At 43.3% G+C, this 22822-nt stretch overlaps 1 protein-coding gene across 1 annotated transcript in view; it reads right to left on the reverse strand.

The window, feature by feature from the left end:
* The window catches only part of NEDD9 (neural precursor cell expressed, developmentally down-regulated 9), a 72531-nt gene extending 51033 nt beyond the window's left edge, over positions 1-21498 (reverse strand). Inside the window, exon 1 of the mRNA XM_089682191.1 lies at positions 21342-21498. Within this exon, the coding sequence (XP_089538317.1) occupies positions 21342-21353 (12 nt within the window). The 5' untranslated portion in view covers positions 21354-21498. The remainder of the gene's footprint in view (positions 1-21341) is intronic.
* Between the last annotated feature and the right edge of the window lie 1324 nt (positions 21499-22822).

A 22822-nucleotide genomic window follows, 5' to 3' on the forward strand; every position in this document is an offset into this window, starting at 1 on the left:
GACATTTGTTCTTTGACTGGAGTTAATGGTTAGCCACATCTAATGGGTTAAGTATCGTAGAGAAGCCCCTCAGTCTTCTTTTCCGGTTGCTTGGTCTAATTGTTCCATCTGACTTTACACCTGCAAAAGAACTGCGACTAACTTGTAATTTGTCTTCTTAAAGGTATACTACTATACAATGTTATCAGTCATTACCAGCTCTGTGGGCATGGATAGTACCCTGTGAGAAGACATCATTACGCTCCATGCACACTGGGCTTTTTAATAATGCTGGTAATATTAACTGTGTAAAGTCACATTAAAAATGAGAGTTTTTCAGCATTTTTTAGCGTTTTTTTTGTATTAGCGTTTAGTGGCGTTTTTTAAGTTTTTTTTAACCAAATTGTTTTTCCCAAAAACACTGGTTTGCCGAGTTTTACCACGTTTTTCAGCGTTAGAGTGTTTTTACAGCTAGAAAACTCCTCTAGAAATCCACTAGTTCTCATTTTATTTTCCAGCCAAAAAACGTTGATTCCAGTCTATGTGTGCATGGACACATAGGATAACATGCTGGGGAGTTTACTGTCTGTAGAAAAAACCGTCAAAAGCCAAAAACAGCAGCTGTAAAAACATCCAGTGTGCATGAGGACTCAGGATTAAAACAAATATGTTACAATTTGGCAACATTGTTTTCCTGCTTTTATTTTTCAGATTGAACAAGAAAGAAGACAACAGGAATATTTTTGACAAAGAACAAGCTACTTCCCTACTGCCCTTTAAACTGGGTGTATTTGAATCTCACTTCCCTATTAACCACAACTTCATGTTTTCACACAAGTTTGTTAAAATAAATATTCTAATGGATGCATTTAGTACGGCTAGAAAAATCACATCCCATTTTTGCATCCTTTGGTCTGCCAGGTCTACTCCAACTATGAGTCTGTTCAGCTGTCGTCAGTCCTTTCAGCTCAAAAGAAACTTGACATGAGAAAAGCACAGAGGCTGCTACAGATGACCTGTATAGTAAAATGCTAGTTACCATCCTGCCACCCTGACGCTCTCCCTGGAATTCATTACGAGAGTTGTAGACAATTGTAAAGTGGTTCTAAAGGCAGGTTCTTCACCTTAACCACTTCCCTAGCACTCTATAGCCAAAATATGGCTACAGCCAGTCAGCTAGTTCTGGGAGGGCGCCAATGGACGTCCTCCCAGAACCACACCCCCCACGCGCCCCAGTGCGCAATCTGTGATCGCTGTGTCCTTCGGACACAGCTGATCAGGTGTCCAAGTAAGGGACCAATCAGAGCCGCCTTTTACATGTAACCAGCTGTGTCCAATCACATCTGATCACATGTAAACAGGAAATACTGGTTATCTTCTCACACTGCCAGCGCATGAGGAAAGAAGAGCCGGTAAGCGGCATTTCTACATTGATCATCAGGGCACTGATGATCAGTGTAGCCCTATAAGTGTGATCAATAGTACCTATTAGTGCCCATCTGTCTTGGATTTCAGTGTCCATCAGCGCTAGCTTTCAATGCCCATCTGTGCTGCCTATCAGTGCTGCATATCAGAGCAGCCTCATCAGTGCCCATCAGTTTAGCCTATCACTGTTCATCAGTGCAGCCTTTCAGTGCCCATCAGTGGAGAAAAATCACTTATTTACAAAACTTAACTTTTTGTTTAAAAAATGTTGGTCTTTTTTTTTTATTTGTTTTGCAAACAATAAAAACCCCAGTGGCAATTAAATACCACCAAAAGAAAGCTCTATTTGTCTCAAAAAAATAAAAAAATTTAGTTTAGGTACAGTGTTGCATGACCACGCAATTGTCATTCAAAGTGCGACAGCGTTGAAAGCTGAAAATTGCCCTGGGCAGGAAGAGGATAAAGTGGTGGTAAACCTCAGACATGAAATATGAACAAAGCATATCCCTCTATAATGTGTACCCTCCCTCTTAGATTGTAAGCTCCCAGGATCAGGCCCTCCTAACCCTCTTTTATTGAACTGTATTGTTGCTGTATTGTCTCCCGTTATATATTGTAAAGCGCTGAGCAAACTGTTGGCGCTATATAAATCCTGTATAATAATAATACTTGTCTCAGTTAAGGGCACTAAGGCTCCATGCACACTGGGCTTAAATAAAAAAACACACCAGTTCCCTTGGTAGACAAAAATACTGATATAGAGCACTTTAAATTTTAGGTGAGTTTAGGAAAGTTTAGTGTCAAAAACGAGAGCCAGAAGAGTCCTTTTCCTGCCTCTAAACACTGAGCTTAAAATATGCCTCTAATTATCCTAATGTTCATGGACACATAGGATAACACTGAGCTGCTTCTACAGGAAAAACACAAAACTCCTGTAGATGCAGCGATCTTTAAAGGGTAAATTCACCTTTCATAACATGTTACAGCTAGCGGGGGATATTCTCTCCCCTCGCTAGCTGTCAAATGTTTTAAAAGCGTGGCCGTGCGGGGCTCCGCTTGCCTGTCTGCATCACTCATTCACTATGTTCTGTGAATGAGAAACTACAAGTCCTAACAACCTTAGCGGCTGCAGAGCACCATGGTAGTTCCTTGGGTCTGTCAGTATATCTGCTTGCCAGTACATTCCTTCCTTCCTTCTCTCCCTCCCCTTCTTTCAATCCTTCCTTCCTCCATCCATTCCCTCTCTTTTCTTCCCTCCCTTTCCTCCCCTCCCTCCCCTTCCTTCCTCCATTCCCTTTCTTTTCTTCCCTCCCATTCCTTCCATTACCTCCCTTCCTTCTCCCCCTCCCCTTCCTCCATCCATTACCTCCCTTCCTTCCTTCTCTCCCTCTCCTTCCTTCATTCCTTCCTTCCTCCATCCATTCCCTCTCTTTTCTTTCCTCCCCTCCCTCCCCTTCCTTCCTCCATTCCCTTTCTTTTCTTCCCTCGCATTCCTTCCATTACCTCCCTTCCTTCTCCCCCTCCCCTTCCTCCATCCATTACCTCCCTTCCTTCCTTCTCTCCCTCTCCTTCCTTCATTCCTTCCATTCCCTCTCTTTTCTTCCCTCCCTTTCCTTCCCTTCCTTCTCTCCCTCCCCTTCCTTCCTCCATCCATTACCTCCCTTCCTTCTCTCCCTCCCCTTCCTTCATTCCTTCCTTCCTCCATCCATTACCTCCCTTCCTTCTCTCCCTCCCCTTCCTTCCTCCATCCATTACCTCTCTTTTCTTCCCTCCCATTACCTCCCTTCCTTCCTTCTGCTATAAGTGGGTACAGGTTCTGTTTATTACAGGCAAGCAGATATACTGACAGATCTGCAGGAGACCTGCATGGTTTCCAGGCTCCTGCAACAAAAATAAATGCACATTTTTTACCGGCAAAAAAAATGTGTATTTATTATTTTTTGTACAAAAGCTGAATTTATACTTTAAGCCAGTGTGCATGGAACCTAAGTGTCATTGCTGTCTGCTGCTTCATTCCTCTGCTATCAGTATGAATCACTTATGACAAGTTTTCCTGACACCAAGAGAAAAATGGTGACAGGGGAGGGAACTCCGCCAGATTGACAGTCTCAGCTCTGTTCCTGTGAGCTGTGTGGAGGGGGGTGTGTCCCTTCCTTCCAATCAGCTCTCAGAGCTCTCCTCACTGAGCTCTGCAGAGTATAACTTCAGCTTTCTGTCCCCTTTTTGTTTTTTTTTGACAGCTCTACAAGCTTTATAAATTCAGCACTTTTGGGTTGATTGCTGTACTAACACTACTTGTGTTGGTACAGCGATCTGTTTAATTTTGTTTTATTAGTTTAGCCCACTGACTGGGCTGAACAAAAAAATGATACTGGAGTGTGTGTATGGGACATTAACAGGCAGTTACTACAAGGGAGAAGGCACCAGAAGAACAAACGTAAACAGCGCTCAAATCTTCATGCAGACTAAAAGGTATTTGGAATGCCAAACAGTGAGGTGCAGCCTTTCAAAGATCAGGAAATCTGGGTACTGGTGAACAAAAGCAAACAAGGGCGCACTTTCAGCATGCATTACCGTGGTACACCACGTATTTAAAAAAAAAACCAAAACATATAGATATACACTCACAAACCAAAGAAAATAAAAACAGGACATGTGGTCCGCAATGACAGTCCGATTCAATACTGTGCCCTACATAGGGATAGGCTGATGTGTTCGGGAGACGAACCCCCTTCTTTAGAGCTCAAAAGAAGGGGGTTCGTCTCCCGAAACACATCAGCCTATCCCTATGTAGGGCACAGTATTGAATCGGACTGTCATTGCGGACCACATGTCCTGTTTTTATTTTCTTTGGTTTGTGAGTATATATCTATATGTTTTTTTTAATAAATACGTGGTGTACCACGGTAAGGGAGAAGGCAGGACAATAAATACGAATCTAAAAAAAAGTGATTTCCTTTTTTATACATCCAATTAGTGTGCGAAAGAATGACGTTCAACTAAGGCCCCTGGTTCAACTTGGCTTTGAGAAATGCAGTAAATTCCTCCCACTTACTTTAACAGACTTCCAAGTACAAAGAAATTGTATATTAGAAAATCAGAAACGTGTATGTGCAGATGTGCTGTGCCACTTACCATGTCATTAGCATCTTGGAGCATTCAAGGCAAGGTATGACAGGTTAATACAAATATGCAGGTATGTAGATTTGTTTTTTTTTTCCCCAGTGATAGCTGTCAAGTTGAAGAAAGGAGAAGCCAAGGAAAACAGAGAATACCAACTGATTGTGAAGTGAAATGATCTCATAGTGATCAAGTGAAGCCACGCCAAAGTAAAAGTACACACATATGAACACGCAATGGTAGAGTGGTAGGCGTGTGAGAAATCATACGTTCACTTGTGCAGACACTGTCAAGGTGTGTTATTATGTACTTAGGAAAGAGAAGCATAGTTGTTGATGCCAGAGGCTACTAGAAGTCAGAGACACTAATTAATGAGCTAGCTAAGTAGTTATTAATAAGATTAAAAGGCTGCCATGTGTTTAGAATCTCCACCTGTTCCTCTAGGATAAAACATCAATGAAAGACTCTACTATAGCTACTTATTACGGTAACACCTATACATGCTGATCATTCCCTGTTCTTTCCAAAGCAAGATTATGAAAGTGTATTTAACCTCCCTAGCGGTCTGATTATGTCAGTATTTCTGTGCTCAAAGCGGTACTTTTTTTGCATGGAAATATGTCGTTTTTTTTATTGTAGGCCTGTCATTTTCAGGAATAACTCACTGAAATCTGTCCGAACAGAGTTTAGTAAACATCCCGGGTATGATAACATTTGAAACACGAAATCATAAATTATAATATAACTAATCATAAATAATAATAATATAATAATAATACATTTAATTCAATAATACAAACCAAAAACATTGAAATCTGAAATATAGCGCCAAGTTCGCACATCACTGAGCAAAGTCGCAAAAATCGTTTTCAGTGTCTGATGACGAATTTCCCCACGAATCATTATCACTCAATTCTGCAAGTGGTTCTAATTTACTATCGCTGTTCTCTAGCTGGTCTAAAACCGCTTTTGACATAAAGAGACGCTTTTTGGACGCCATGGATATTTCTCAGTTTCCAAGCAGAAAGAACGGTAAAAATGCAGGCAGGGAACAGGACAAAGCACTAGGGACAAAATGTATGTGAAATGGTTTGATACAGTAATGTTTTACTATGTGATTTTAGTGTATTGAGTGAATGTCACTTTTTAAAATTTTTTAATTTCCTGCTGGTTCTGTCCCCGTATGTCCCGAGGCTCGCAGGGACCAGAACCCAGAAGACAGATGCCAGCATCGGCCAGAGGACATTACAGGGGACACTGCAGGGGGGACATTGCGGGAGTGCAGGACAAGGTAAGTGCAGAAGGGATCCCAGAGCAACGCTGCAGGGTAATCCCGAGTGTAGCTTGGGGTCACCGCTTTTGGTACTGAAAGTTAACCCCGAGCTACACTCGGGAATACCGCCAGGGAGGTTAAAGGCATAACATTTTGTATAGTTTTAGTAAAAGTAAGGAATGGTTAAACCCAAGCTGTGTTCTCTTGGAGAAATTCCTCTTCACTTCCAGTCTTGGCAACACAATTTTAGATTGGAGATTGATGGGAGCTGGAGATATACTTATGCCCTGTACACACGATAAGAAAATCGTACGAAAAATTTCACGGAACCACTGATCGAATGATTTTCTCTTCGTTGATGAGAAGGAATGAAAAAATCTGGTTGAACAACAGTGAAAAATTTTGTCATTTTGTATACGAACAACCGATTTTCAATGCATTGGTATGACGGTTGTACAAAAACAATCTATCAAGCGCTATTACGCATGAGCATCCTATTCCTTCTGTACTGAAATGTATTGTAATGGTACTGTCTCCCTTATATTGTAAAGCTCAGCGCAAACTGTCGGCGCTATATAAATACTGTATAATAATAATAATGAGCGGAAACAGAAGATGACTCGGATGTTTATGTCCAAGGAATCTTCGTAAACACGAACGAAAAATCCAAATGTTAAAAGTAGATTGGCCTAATGAGATAATGAAACCAGAATTCTGCAGATTATATTTTATGTATCACTATTTATGTATATAGGTCATGTAATAAACTATATTATATTCATTGCTGTTCATTTACAATACATCGCTCGTTCTGGCCGGAAGGGCGTGGCTACAAGGTCACACGCTCACTGCATCACTTCCACTTGTAGGGAAGACGTCAACACTATGTATTCCCCGACGAAAAATTTTTTTAGATTGGTTAATGTGGGCCACGATTTCGACCAACGAACAAACGCCTCTCGGTCGTCGGATGACAAATCGGTCGATTTTCTAATCGTGTATTCCCACCTTAAGTCTCACCTGTCCTTGTGTGAAGGTTTTACAGGTACAACACCCCTATTGGAACAGTGAAAAAAAATAAACCCTAGTAGGAGAAACTAATGGGGCTTTTAAGGTTCCATACCATTATGGGTATAAAGATGCATAATCATAAACAATATTGGATAAAATAGAGCATATTATGACATTATAAAAAAAAACACAAATAGTGGATAGCAAGACAAACACCAATGTAGGCACATACATAATGAGTCAAAAAAATATAAGAAACCAAAAATGCTTTTCCATAAAATTGAAGCCAAAACTGGATAATCAATCAAAAGATCCAACGCGTTTCGTGAGATGTGACACCATCAAGCAGCCCGCAGCCTCTCTCAAATCTCACCTGGTTCCCCATGCTGCGTGTGTCCCTTCTTCCATCCCTTCTTTTGGGGGGCAGCACTGCCCCCCCTTAAAAATTGCCACTGTCCCCCTGAAAAATACCACCCTAGGCAAATGCCTTGTGGTAAATACACCCCTGCCCACATGTACATGTAAACAACGATCGCACCACACATGTAAGGTATCTCCACAAATGTCAGAGTGCGAGCAATCAATCTAGTACCAGACTTCCTGTGTAACTTTAAACTGGTAACCTGTAAAGGATTTTAAAGAGTTACCTATTAAAATTTTTAGTTTGGCGCCATTCCACGAGCATGCGCAATTTTCAAGCATGATATGTTACGTATCTATTTACTCAGCGTAACATCATCTTTTAGATTTCACAAAAAAAAAGGGAGATTATATTGTGTTTATGTGCATTAAAATTCACAAAAAATACAAAAAAAGTGTATATTTTCTTAAAGAAAAATTGCATTTGAAAAACCGCTGTGCAAATACCATGTGACATTAAAAAAATTTGCAAAACCCATCATTTTATTCTCTAGGGCCTCTGCTTAAAAATGATATGATGTTTGGGAGTTAGTAGTTTTCTAGCAAACAAAATGATGTTTTTACAAGTAGGAGAGAAATATCACAATTAGCCTGGACTGGAATGGGGAACCGCAACCTGGTTGATGTCAACGAATGGCCAGAAGTAAAGCTTCCGTGGTACTGCCCTGGCAGACCGAAAAGATGGTTTTTATCATCTTTGTGTCCAGAACAGTTTTCAGAAAGGTAAGAAAGATATAAAGGACTGTCGGGCACTAAAAAATGTTATGAAATGGACATGCTTGTAGTTAGATTTTACTCATAGACAAGGTACATTTAATAAAAATGCTATGTATTAACAGAAGCTAGTCCGATCATCAAGACACCTGATCATATACTATTATGAAGAACCAAATCACCTATTAGTATATTTCTGTTATTCTGATCTAGACAGTGATTTACTAACGTGGTGCTAGACCAGGCCTTTGAACCCTTGCTCGAAGCACAGACAATTGGCATTCTGAATAGCTGATGAAGCTTCTAGCTACCAAAGGCTACATGCAGTCACATACAATCCAGCTAAATTCCCAAGGAACTATTGCATCCTTCAGCACCCATTGTGTCATTGGAATGCACAGGCTTGTTTCCAGTGAGCTGCCAGGCCTTCACTGAATAGGATACTTTTCCTAAAAGGCTGCTGATTTGATTATTGTATTCATGTGCGTAACCAGCCCATTTATTTATCTCAAAAACATCTCCTTTCTTCATTTCAGTCTTTGTATTTATTACCAGCATAAACCTAGGCGGTCAGTAATGCATGTCATCTACAAGCCCATAGTAGAAATAATGGCCAATACTAAAAAAAAGAACGTCTTTATTCCCCCTCCATCAATTAATTCACCCTCTTGCCGGATCTACGTGCAGAAGTATTCGTCATATTGTAGCAGGAAACAGGCAGTTCATTTTTACTGTTACAATTTCAGCTTAATAAATAAAAGACAGTAGAACTCTTTATTATTCCACCCATTTCCTGGGCACACAATAGAATTTGACAAAGGAGAAAGTTTTGCCTTCTGGGTATATTTTTTTTAATAGCTTGTAAAACATGAATCATTAACCAAGACCATAGTTTTATAAGGAAAATTTGTCTGTTGTGGAGTGGCAGCTATCTTTAGAATATTGATATAGGAGAGCAGAGACTATGGGGTTGATTTACTAAAACTGGAGAGTGCAAAATCTGGTGCAATTGTGCATGGTAGCCAATCAGCACAGATCACCTTCTCTGCCCACATCTGATTCATCCTGCTTCCTCGACCCCCCTGCTGGCCAGATCCCCATAGAGGACCGGTGGTACCCCCTTATCCGCAGTCCTGACTGGAGGTAAGGGGAAATCCCCTGCGGTTACAGAGTTGTCAGAGGTTTCAACTAACTTTTGGGTTTTTCCTTACTTTATGGGGTACCTTTGGGACAGTAAGCAAGAGAAACTCTCCCCAAAGAGACACAAACAATAAAAACTTGATAGAGATTCAAATTTTTTCCCTAACTCTAGAAAACTGAAAAACGTTTTGGTTGAAGTTGGACTTACGGGACCGTAAGTGAGAGAAACTCTCCCCAAAGGGACACAAACAATAAAAACTTGATAGAGATTCAAATTATTTCCCTAACTCTAGAAAACTGAAAAACATTTTGGTTGAAGTTGGACTTTGGTACGTATGGGACCGTAAGCGAGATAAACTCTTCCCAAAGGGAAACAATATAAACTTGATAGAGATTCAAATTTTTTCCCTAACTCTAGAAAACTGAAAAATGTTTTGGTTGATGTTGGACTTACGGGGCTGTAAGTGAGAGAAACTCTCCCCAAAGGGACACAAACAATACAAACTTGATAAAGATTCAAATTCTTTCCCTTACTCTAGAAAACTGAAAAATGTTTTGGTTGAAGTTGGACTTTGGTACTTATGGGACTGTAAGCAAGAGAAACTCTCCCCAAAGGGACACAAACAATACAAACTTGATAGAGATTCAAATTCTTTCCCTTACTCTAGGAAACTGAAAAATGTTTTGGTTGATGTTGGACTTTGGTACCTATGGGACAGTAAGTAAGAGAAACTCTCCCCAAAAGGACACAAACTCCTCACCATCAGGATGAATTTATATTTCTCCCTTAGAAAACCTGGTCTTGTAGGCGAAACCTACAAAACGGTGTCTGAACACAAGCTTTTCACATTCCAGAAATCCAAGCCTGCTGATTCAATGAACCAAGGCAGGACTAATTGCTACAGCAATATATATGTGTTTTATATTTCTAGAAGTATATTGGCAAGAGCGTAAATGGTAATTAAAAAATGATGACAACTTGATGACAAAACGGACTTAAAAAAAAAAAGAAAAAGGCAATTAGTTTAGTGTTAAGGAGGTTTTAAACCATGCGTTATATAAACAAAATAAGATGCCCCTTCTTACACTCACTGTCATGGAATCAATCACCTTCTTAGAGGAATGAAAGTGTTTGCTTAACAACAATGCTCCACCCAACATCAGATCCTCCAAGCACACCAATTAAATGGGTTTAGTAGCAGCTATGCCAGAGGTTGAAAGCTACGTCATCATTTGCACTGGAACTTCGTTTGTCCAAAGCATTTTACTTTAAACTTTCCAAAGCGCTGTTTACCAATTCAGCAGACATTTAATAACCGTAAGAATCAGGAATGTGAGACAGAAGCATGTCCAGGTCTACAAAGCACACACTGTTACCACCCCCCCACCCGTACAGAGGAAAATGCACTCTGTCTTGTGTTGCCTAGGTAATCAGCGTCCATCTCTTGGTATCCTTGTGAATCTTACCAACAATAGTTCCCATGTTCATACGGACACAGGAGCTCGAAATAAGGTCCTGTATGTTATTGCTGTATTGCTGCTAAACCTCAAAATACATTGATGGATTTACTGAGCCTAGGACCCTGCGTTCACTATATCCAGTCTTCCACGGTACACAGAACATGTGAATGCAATTATTTTAGTAAATATAAACTGCTAAATAGTTTTTCCCATCAGCAGTATACATAGCAATCTTGTGACTTTCATCAGTGTCTGGCTGAGCACTGGTTAATCCTGTAGGATGAGTTTTCATTCTCCTCTGACTGTCCTATGAGGCTGCATGACCCCTGACACTATGTCCTGACAAAGCTGATTGGTCCTGTGCCCCAAAAAAACAAACAAAAAAACTCTAGTAATACACACCAAACAGAGCATGTGCAGACTTGCAACTGCTGCTCTGTACTATGGGAGTTAGACTGGGCAGTAAAAGAGGTTGATCAGTGAAGACAGGATCAAACAGCCTTTTTACACAATTATTACAGGTACTTATATAGCACCGTCAATTTACGCAGTGCTATATATATATATATATATATATATATATATACACACACACACATTTATATATATTGTACATTCACATAGGTCCCTAACCCTGAAGGGGAGTACAATCTAAGGCCCCTAACTTACATTCATATATACACACACTAGGGCAATTTAGACAGGGGCCAAGTCACCTAGCAGCATGTTTTTGGAGTGTAGGAGGAAACCAGAGTAACCGGAAGAAACCCACACAGGCACACGGAGAACATGCAAACTCCAGGCAGGTGGTGCTGTAGTAAGGATTCGAACCAACGACCCTAGTACTGCCAGGTGGAAGTGCTAACCATTTAGCCACTGAGCTGCCCATGCAGAGGATTAATCCCACTGTGCTGCCCATGTGGAGGATTAACCCAACTGTGCTGCCCATGCAGAGGGTTAACCCCACTGTGCTGCCCATGAGGAGGATTAACCCAACTGTGCTGCCCATGCAGAGGATTAACCCCACTGTGCTGCCCATGAGGAGGATTAACATCGGGGTGCCGCAACACCCTGGTTGAAAAAGATTGCACTACAGTAATGCATTTATTTATCCTGAGGCTTAGTTTCCAATAATGTATACCTTTAGTTTGATGTCCATTCTGTAGAAACCTTCCTATCTATTACAGTGTCATGTCAAGTCATGTATTCACTTTCGCAATCAGCATTAGTGACATTCTAAAAGATTAGGTCAATTTCTGTCTCTTTAGTGATGGCAACAATCTAATTTACATACCAAACCAAGTTGCTGCTTTTATGCTACCTCCAGACTGGAGATGATCATTGCTCAATATGGCTGATAACAACTGAACAGGAGTATGATAGTATGTCTACAGACACATTACAGCCTTTGCAGACACCCCATGGCTCAAATAAACAATCACTGTATTTTTATAGGTACATTAGTGGCAATTCAGAAAGACCAAAGGGGGAGATAATGATGGTCAGCAGGAGTGACTCCACTGTGTCTAAAATGTGCTTAAACAATTCTATCAATCTATGCAAATAGGTTATGTGAAAAACAAAAGTTGATTATCTGACTGCTGTCTAGGGCTAGTCCTAAGAGTCAAGATTCCTGTATATCTTTAAAAGATCAATAAATGTAAAATTGAATTGGCAAAACCTAAATACCGGGATAAAATGCTAACATTGTAAGGACATAAAATGTATACACAGTTAGAAGCATAGTAACTTTTTTTATTAAATTTACTTCAAAAAGAAACTTTTGATATTACATTCACATTTTACATGCTTGCTCTTCCATATTTGTGGTGTTGTATTAAATAGACAGATTTATAAACTGGCCACTAGAGGCACTGTAGATTAGCTGCTGCAATGACCCCCAACTGCTGAAATACAATATCATCAAGGGAGTGCAATTTTTTTTGGTCTAATGGCCAACTCATAGACCTGTTTTGTGAGAGGGTGCTGAAAGGCACAACCATGGTGCAGGACTGCAAAATAAGAATCAAAGTATGCAATGAGCAAATGTAGTGTTTATGACAGAACGTACACCCCTTCCACGCAGCCATTCCGATCAGATCCACCTGTCAGTTTTTCAGGTGGATCTGAACAGAAGCCCAAGCTTAGTCTATGGGCAGTCGGATATTATTATTATTTCAGGTACTTATATAGCGCCGTCAATTTACGCAGCGCTTTACATATATATTGTACATTCACATCAGTCCCTAACCCTCAAGGGGTGTACAATCTAAGGTCCCTAACTTACATACACATATTAGGGCCAATTTAGACAGGATCCAATTAACCTACCAGCATGTCTTTGGAGTGTGGGAGGAAACCGGAGTACCCAGGGGAAACCCACGCAGGCACAGGGAGAACATGCAAACTCCAGGCAGGTGGTGCTGTGGCTGGGATTCGAACCAACGACCCTAGTACTGCCAGGCGGAAGTGCTAACCATTTAGCCACTGTGCTGCCCTATATAAACAGACACACGTCTATTTACATCCAATTAACTCTGATGCAGGTCTGCTGACATCTACCGCTCCACAGACCTAACATGGGTGCATTAACTTGGTTTTTACTCCATCGTACGATGATGGAAGAAATTAAACAGACAAAAGTGACATCTATTTCATTCTGCTCCTACTCCGTGAACAGATCCCATGCTGATGCCTCCCATCCAAAAGGAACTTTAGGCCCTTTTCATAGGTCAGCAGATCTGCTTGCCCAGCGGGGGATGTGCTCACTGAGCAGGCGGATGACAGGTCCGTGTGACACGGACACAGTCCGCTGTCCTCTATGGGCTGTCAGATGGAAACGGACTGTCCACCAGATGGATGAGGAACAGATCCCCATTCGTCCGACAGGATCGGATCAGATGCAGGTGGGTGTAAACGTACACATGTCCGTTTACATCCAGCACTCCATAAAGAGCAATGGAGCGTCTGATCGGGTCCACTTGAAAAACAGACAGGCGGACCCAATTGGTCTACGGGTGTGAAAAGGGCCTGATACTGCAATGTAGGAAAAAACATGGGACAAATTGTTTTTATACACTGATGGCTTCTGTTGGAGATATTGTCCTTTTCCAGACACCAGGTCATATTAGCTGAGAGTAAATGAGAATGGAGCAGCAACAAGCTGAACGCATACAACTATCACATTCTTGGTTTATATTGTATTTAATAGATTCGTGTGCTCCTCGGTCACAGGGATTGCACCCCAGAAACATAATGACTTGTATGTCTAGATCACTGGTTCTCAACTATGAGCCAAAGGGGATCTCAAATGTGGCCCCTGACATCACCAAAGGGCCACACAAAGGGACTGTCAGAAACTGCAGACTAAAGCCGACCGTAAACGGGTCGAATTCTGAAAGAATTTTCTTTCAAAAACCTTTTCTAAGAATTTTTGTTCGAATTTCGCACCATTAGGGGGTCACAGAAATGGCCGATTTTCGTGTGACCATCGAATTTGAGTGATCGGCTAACCGCGTTTATAAGCGTTTGCGTGTAGAAGTGTTTAACTGTTCCATGTCCAGAGCCTTTTTTCATCATCAGAAATGCATGCAAAGCGTTTTCCATGTACTCAAATGGACCAGGTACACCAGTGCAGTCAGTTCCAGGTTTCTCGTGAAGGAAATGGTAGAACGTGCTGCATTATGCTCATGATGGGATCCATACTGAATACAACCAGAAAAGACAGGTCATCTCAACACATACTGATCTCTCTGCTTCTGCTCTCTCTAGTTCTCTCAAAATGTCTGAAATAGTTAATTTTTAACCATTTTTCAGTGCATTCTGGGCATTTTGGAAGGTCTCCTGAGGTTATCTTTTTAAAAAGCTTCTAAATGCAAACAAGCATAAATGCGGAATGCAAACGCGGCTACACTGACGTTTTTTAACCTACGTTTTCCAGCAGTCAGTTTCCAGCGTTCAGAACAGTTTTCCAAACACCCCGTGTACATGAGCCCTAAACAAAAATGAAATGAACGTAAGCTGTGACTTGGAAAGAAAAGAAAATTCTTGGCCACAAACATTTCTTTTCTGTAGCAACAGAGGTGAAATTGAAGGCTTGGTTGGCTGAATTTCGATATCAATGTTGGCACTATCGGATTACAAAATGCACAAAATTTCTGATTTTCTAAAGAAAATTTGTTTGGAAGTCAACCCATGTATGGCCTGCATTAATAAAGGACAAGAGGGTCAAAGAGTGTGGAAATGCTACATTTTAGGCTGCTGCAGAAGACAATCAGAAACTGGGGACATGTTACATGAGGCTAGTAGAGATGAATGCTATGACCCGAATCCATGTTCCCACTACAGACTGTTGAGCTCCGAGGGCCACACATTATATTCCAAAGAGCCTCATGTGGCCTTCAAGCCACAGGTTGGTCACCAGGGGTCTAGATGGTGATCAGTAGATCCTTTAAGCAGATCAATGGCAATCCTACCAAATTACTAAGTCCTATATTGATCTCACACAGATCTGCTGAGTGGGAGTCTATTAGTCTAGCCATGTGTTTAACCTAGTCAAAACCATTATCTGTCCAAGACAATCTGGGCTGATTTTAAACAGTGTTACTTAACAATTCCCGAACAAGTGGGGGGGGGGGGGGGGGGCTATGGCATTCCAGAACTGACATACACTCATAACAAGGGTGATAGAAATTAGGAGCAACTATTTTTACATAAATGACACCTGTCAGTATATCAATACCAAATGACAGCCTCATACAATGAGATATACTGTAGGTGTGTTCACCATTGTACAAAGTGACATCTTTCTATGAATATAGACCAGTCACATCAAGGTATACACACCCAAATAACGATCAAATGCAAATGTCCTCCTCTTACCAGTAGAATAGATGACAATAATGAAGAAGAAAATGCTATCTTTGGAATACGATTTGTGGGCACAAAATGAGCTGTGTGATTCTGTGGGAAAGTGTCAGTTCGAATCAGCTTGAAAGACCTTAATGTGCTTATGAAGGATTTTCATCTGTTGGTATTCTTTCTACAAAATACACACTATGGGTAGGTTACAAACCCTACAGCTAGATGAATGAGAGTTTCGGCCTGATCATAAGTGCCTCCAGGTCTTGTGAATAAACCCTCCAGAATAATAAGTAGCGCATTGTTGTGCTCAGTCTTGTTCCAACTGCCTTTTCTTCCAGCAGAGATAACAGGAGTGGAGCCAATGACAAAGAGCCTCTTCTGAGCCTTACAGTAGAAGCAGTGTCATGTAGATGAGGCTGGAGGATGTATACAGGCTGGGACAAGAACTCCGCACCTCCTCAGCTCGCTGCTGCTGCTGCTTGGAAGTGCTGACCTTTCACAGTGCCGAGGTCTGGGTTAGCCATGGCGATTGACATACATGCAGCATCCTCTCCTCTTACAGGAGCTCGGATGACAGCGGGATCATTTGGAGTCAGATGGGCGACATTATTAAAGGGTTGGTTCACCTTGATAGTAAACTTTGCAAAAGTAGTCAAGAAGCCTTGGTAGTCTATAAATCATAGTGCAGTGTGGAGTAATTGAACGTTTATTGAAATTACATATCTGTAGGCCACATGCGGCTTCCACAAAGTCAGGAACCATCCTGCAGATGGTACATTAAATGTTCCCCCATAATCACAGGAACAAGTGTGGAGCTGATGCATTGCTTGTCCATAGAGCCACACTGCACAGTGCGTTCTCCCAAGTCTACAAGTCCATACATACAAAGTGCACTCTCCCTTGTCCCCAAATCCACACACGCTCAGTGCGCTCTTCCTTGTCCCCAAATCCACACACGCTCAGTGCGCTCTCCCTTTTCCACAAATCCACACACGCTCAGTGCGCTCTCCCTTGTCCACAAATCCACACATGTGCAGTGCGCTCTTCCCTGTCCACAAATCCACACATGTGCAGTGCGCTCTTCCCTGTCCACAAATCCACACATGCGCAGTGCGCTCTTCCCTGTCCACAAATCCACACGTGCGCAGTGCGCTCTTCCCTGTCCACAAATCCACACGTGCGCAGTGCGCTCTTCCCTTGTCCACAAATCCACACATACACAGTGCGCTCTTCCCTGTCCACAAATCCACACATGCGCAGTGCGCTCTTCCCTGTCCACAAATCCACACATGCGCAGTACGCTCTTCCCTGTCCACAAATCCACACATGCGCAGTGAACTCTTCCCTGTCAACAAATCCACGCATGCGCAGTGCGCTCTTCCCTATCCATCAATCTACATATGCGCAGTGCGCTCTTCCCTGTCAACAAATCTACACGTGCGCAGAGCGCTCTTCCCTGTCCACAAATCTACACGTGCGCAGAGCGCTCTTCCCTGTCCACAAATCTACACGTGCGCAGTGCGCTCTTCCCTGTCCACAAATCTACACGTGCGCAGTGCGCTCTTCCCTGTCCACAAATCTACACATGCGCAGTGCGCTCTTCCATGTCCACAAATCCACACATGCGCAGTGCGCTCTTCCCTGTCCACAAATCTACACATACGCAGAGCGCTCTTCCCTGTCCACCAATCTACACATGCGCAGTGCACTTTTCCATGTCCACAAATTTACACATGTGCAGTGTGCTCTTCCATGTCCACAAATCCACACATGGGCAGTGCACTTTTCCTTGTCCACAAATCTACACATGCGCAGTGCACTCTTCTCAGTCCATAAATTTACACATGCTCAATGCTCTCTTCCTTGTCCACAAATCTACACAAGTGCAGTGCGCTCTTCCTTGTCCACAAATTTACACATGCTCAGTGCGCACTTCCTTGTCCACAAATCTACACGTGCTCAGTGCGCACGTCCTTGTCCACAAATCTACACGTGCTCAGTGCGCTCTTCCTTGTCCACAAATCTACACGTGCTCAATGCGCTCTTCCTTGTCCACAAATCTACACATGCTCAGTATTCCCTCCCTCATCCACAATTTCATGCAATTCAGTCACTTCACCTGCATCCACAAATCTTCACATACTTATTGCACTCTCCCTATTCCACAAATCAACACATGTGCAGTGCGCTCTCCCATAACCACAAATCAACACATGTGCAGTGCGCTCTCCCGTAACCACAAATCAACACATGTGCAGTGCGCTCTCCCGTAACCACAAATCAACACGTGCAGTGAGCTCTTCCTGAACAACCAAATCTCACATGTGCAGTGCCCTCTCCCTCATCTTAAAAATGTGCACAAGTACAGTGTGCTCTTCCTCGTCCACAAATTCACACACGCACAGTGTAGCCTGTCTCAGCAACATTGAGTTCTTCACCGCGATGACTGAACTGCGCATGCGCAGATTTGTGGACAAGCAATACAGCAGCTTTAAGCTTGTTCCGGTGATGATGGGGCGGCGTGCTTTGTGTATCATCTATACAGATATGTCACTTATCTATCTTCTCTACATGTACTCAAGCGGTTTCAGAAGAATTTAAAAAAAGATAAAACTACAATACTGACAGACCAGGATAACCATTAAGCCCAATATTCTACCATTTATACAGAACCCTCATACACATTATACCCTGAGCACTCAGTTATTGTGGGACTGGTTTATATGGTAGTGCAAAGAGCAACAGGACTCTACAAAGTGCAGGAGCTCACATTTCTCGATACTGGAGTCATTTGTCATTTTCTTTTTTTTAGCCGAGTATTTTTTAAATTGAATACTAAAAATGAATTAAACAGCATTTTTTTGGTTTGTGGTGCTGAGATGCAGTGCAGTTCCACTTTAAGGTTTCTTTTTTTCCTTTATCATTTTTAATGAACCTGATTTCAAAAGCATCAGCCAAGTAACTAATATATTTCCAGTGCCAGCAAACGTATAGGTAAAGGTTTTTGTAAAACACAAATTCGCTAGAACATTCTTGCTTGCTATCATTGAGTCAACTCATTTCCTTCAAAAGCCCTTAGAATTTTGTCCAAACCTGCTATTTGAATGGAATCCCAGATATATTAAACAGCTTTTCTGACAATATGTATGATTTTTCTGAACAAAAAAAAAACACATTTACAGGTATTTAAAAAGAAACCAAAACATTTTCTGCTCCTTCGACTTGTCTTGTCACTGCAGTCCAAAGCAAACATTGATTTGACCCCACCAATCATTAGAAACTTAAAACGAAACAATTTGAACATAATTCTACTGGTGTATGGCCAGCTTACTAGTGGGATCTTCCAATACAATCTTCTAGCACAGGCAAAGCTTTGCAAATTCAGAGCTAGGTCCCAGGGTGGCCAGAGCTAAGTCCCAGGGTGGCCAGAGCTAAGTCCCAGGGTGGCCAGAGCCAAGTCCCAGGGTGGCCAGAGCCAAGTCCCAGGGTGGCCAGAGCCAAGTCCCAGGGTGGCCAGAGCCAGGTCCCAGGGTGGCCAGAGCCAGGTCCCAGGGTGGCCAGAGCCAGGTCCCAGGGTGGCCAGAGCCAGGTCCCAGGGTGGCCAGAGCCAGGTCCCAGGGTGGCCAGAGCCAGGTCCCAGGGTGGCCAGAGCCAAGTCCCAGGGTGGCCAGAGCCAAGTCCCAGGGTGGCCAGAGCCAAGTCCCAGGGTGGCCAGAGCCAAGTCCCAGGGTGGCCAGAGCCAAGTCCCAGGGTGGCCAGAGCCAAGTCCCAGGGTGGCCAGAGCCAAGTCCCAGGGTGGCCAGAGCCAAGTCCCAGGGTGGCCAGAGCCAAGTCCCAGGGTGGCCAGAGCCAAGTCCCAGGGTGGCCAGAGCCAAGTCCCAGGGTGGCCAGAGCCAAGTCCCAGGGTGGCCAGAGCCAAGTCCCAGGGTGGCCAGAGCCAAGTCCCAGGGTGGCCAGAGCTAAGTCCTTGGGTGCCCAGAGCTAAGTCCTAGGGTGGCCAGAGCTAAGTCCTAGGGTGGCCATGCACTGCGCAACAAAACTGAACGACCGATGTCATTTGACAAAATGATCGAGCTGGACATTAATCGACCAACACAAAAAAAGGCATGGCTGAATAACGAATGGCAGAAAATGTGGTTGTGGTGGGAAAAAAAACAATTGTACATGGTCAATTGAAGCCTTTTTTATGTGATTCCTGTGGTTCACCACTTCCAATTGCTCAGAAGTTCTGCCTCCATCCAATTGTCTCGATACCATCGATTTATGTACACAATGACAGTTCAGGATATGCATGTATGAACAGTGATTGAATTATCTGTGGCACGTAATCAGTTTATGTGGTCGATCGTTTTGGATCAATCGTTTCATAGCACTGTATAACCCTAGGTTCACCCCTAAGCGTTTTACTGCCGCGTTTTGCAGAAATGCACTACAGTCCGTTTAACATGATTTCCTATGGGGCAGGTTAACATCTCCGCGTTTTCACCCGGGTGAGTTTTTTGGAACGGGACAGGGACTTTTTTCAACACTAAACGTTGCGTTTTTGGTTCTATAGGCTTCAATGGGAACGCTGCAATGGGAGCAATTGTTTCATAGCACTGTATAACCCCAGGTTCACACCTAAGCGTTTCCTGATGCGTTTTACAGAAATGCACTACAGTCCATTTAACATGATTTCCTATGGGGCAGGTACACATTTCTGCGTTTTTTGGAACGGATCAGGGACTTTTTTTCAAAGCAAAATGATAAATTTTTGGTTCTATAGACTTCAATGGGGAAGCACTACAGTCCATTTAACATGATTTCCTATGGGACAGGTTCACATTCCTCCTGGTGCTTTTTTGGAATGGGTTAGGGACTTTTTTTCAACGCAAACCATTGCGTTTTTGGTTCTATAGACTTCAATGAGAACGCTGCAGAAAAGCACGTATTGCGCTTTTGATGTGTTTTGTGTTTAAAATCTGCCTAGCAACAATTTAAGAAAAAAAACAGCAAAACGCATCAAAAACCTGGCAAAAATGCAAAAGCTATGAAGAAACACCTCAAACGCAACCTGCATAGGTGTGAACCTAGCCTAAGGCCACCATCAGGTGTCATGGGTTAATATAGGAAACCTGGCAGATTCCCCCGATTGCTAGGAGTCCCCTGTCATGTCAGCAGCCTGCGTGCCTCCACAATGAGGGGTTAACCTTTGCCATCCGGCCTCATTAGAAAGTCAGACTGTGATCCCACATTGGGAACATTCCAGCCCCTATTATAATGAGAAGAATGGAGCCAGACTCCATCAGGATTACTAGATGGTCTTCACAGAAGTCTACTCCTACCAGACACTTGGGATCACACACCAGCCTTGATCCAGGGCAGATCTACAGCCACATCTTTCAGATCTGAGCCAACAACCTGCCTGTCAATCCAGATCCCAAACCTGCCTGTCAATCCAGATCCCAAACCTGCATGTCAATCCAGATCCCAAACCTGCCTATCAATCCAGATCCCAAACCTGCCTGTCAAACCAGATCCCAGACCTGCCTGTCAATCCAGATCCCAAACCTGCCTGTCAATCCAAATCCCAAACCTGCCTGTCAATCCAGATCCCAAACCTGCCTGTCAATCCAGATCCCAAACCTGCCTGTCAATCCAGATCCCAAACCTGCCTGTCAATCCAAATCCCAAACCTGCCTGTCAAACCAGATCCCAGACCTGCCTGTCAATCCAGATCCCAAACCTGCCTGTCAATCCAGATCCCGGATCGCAAACCTGCCTGTCACCCCAGATCCCAAACCTGCCTGTCACTCCAGATCCCAAACCTGCCTGTCACTCCAGATCCCAAACCTGCCTGTCACTCCAGATCCCAGCACTGCTGTCACACACGAGCTCCTCTTAACCCTTTCAAAGCTGCATCTGATCCTACAAGGCAGGGAAAAGTTGCTCTCACCTTGTACTTCATGGTCGCACAGTCTCCGGAGGTTGCTGTTAAGAAGCCTGCATTGGATCAGCGTTCATAGGAAAAGAGTAGAAAGCAGGATCAATGTTCATAGGCAGGGAGCAGAGAAAACACAAACCGCTCAGTCACTACTACGAACTCGGCAGCTAACTGAGAGCTGTGTTTGGGTTGCACCCTGCAGAGCGTGAGGACATTTGCATACTGTCTCCTGATAGGCTGGGAGGGCAGGGCTTAGTGGCAGGGAGGTGTGTCCGTCCCCTTTGTGCAGAGTATTTGGAGTTGTGATGAAGCGTTGCAGGAGTGAGCTGAGACTTCTATATCGGGGCATAGCTGGATTTAACAGGAGGAAAGGCAGCTCACATAGCTATGTACTGACAATAGCTTCCTGGAAGGCTGCACATTGATTTATAAAGGGTTTTTATTTCATCAGGTGGGTGAGCAGGGGAAGAGCGGGTTGGCTGCAGGTGATCATTCTACCCCCTGGACCAGTATTAATGATATTATTATTACTATACAGGATTTATATAGCGCCAATAGTTTGCTCAGCACTTTACAATATAGGTTGGGTTGTTGGTTCTGATTGGAGATACATCCCTACTGACATACACTGTATTGCCAAAACCATTGGGACAACCCCCTCCCCACCCCAAATCATTAGATTTAGGTGTTCCAAACACCTCCATGGCCACAGGTGTATAAAATCAAGCATGTAGGCATGCAGACTGCTTCTACAGACATTTGTGAAAGAATGGGTTGCCTTCAGGAGCTCAGTGATTTCAAGTGTGGTACCGTGATAGGTTGCCACCTGTCCAATCAAGGCTGTGGATAAGGGGGTACCACCAGTCCTCCTGTATGGGGCCCGGGCCAGCGAGGGGGTCCAGACAGCTGGGTGAATCAGATGTGGGCAGGGCGGTTGATCAGGGACAAGTACTGTAACCGATCCCTTGTATGACTCTCTCTGCAGCAGCTGAAAGCTGGATTCTTCTCCTCTCCCTCCTGCTGACTTTCAGCTGCTGCCGAGAGAACCATACAGGGGATTGGTTCCAGTAATTGCCAATGCCCCCCTCAGCGCAACCATCACCCTCCCTGTACACCATACAATTTCCCCTGCTGCCCAGGCCCCCCTGTGTGCCTCCACCCCTGCAGTGCTGCTGGGTTCTCTCCTTTCCTTCCCACCAGCAGCTGCAAGCACACAATAGGATCCTTCACGATAGAGAGTGGGGGAAGAGTCCAGTAAATAATTCACATTTACCAGCCCCTTTCTTTTCTGGATGAACACAATAAGTGATTGGTACCAATCACTCACTGTATTCATTCATAACTGAAGAATAGTAAACTGTGTTTGTTTGTTTTTTTTGGGGGGGGCTGTCATGTTGGCTGTATGGGGCCCCGTGGTTTCTAATAGCAGCCCTGTGTGCAATAAGTCCATCCATGATATTGTCTTGCTACTAAATATTCCATGATCAACTGTT

This window comes from Staurois parvus, unplaced genomic scaffold (assembly GCF_062004578.1).
Source record: "Staurois parvus isolate SC_StPar_1 unplaced genomic scaffold, SC_StPar_1.0 ptg000287l, whole genome shotgun sequence".
Classification (NCBI taxonomy): Eukaryota; Metazoa; Chordata; class Amphibia; order Anura; family Ranidae; genus Staurois; species Staurois parvus.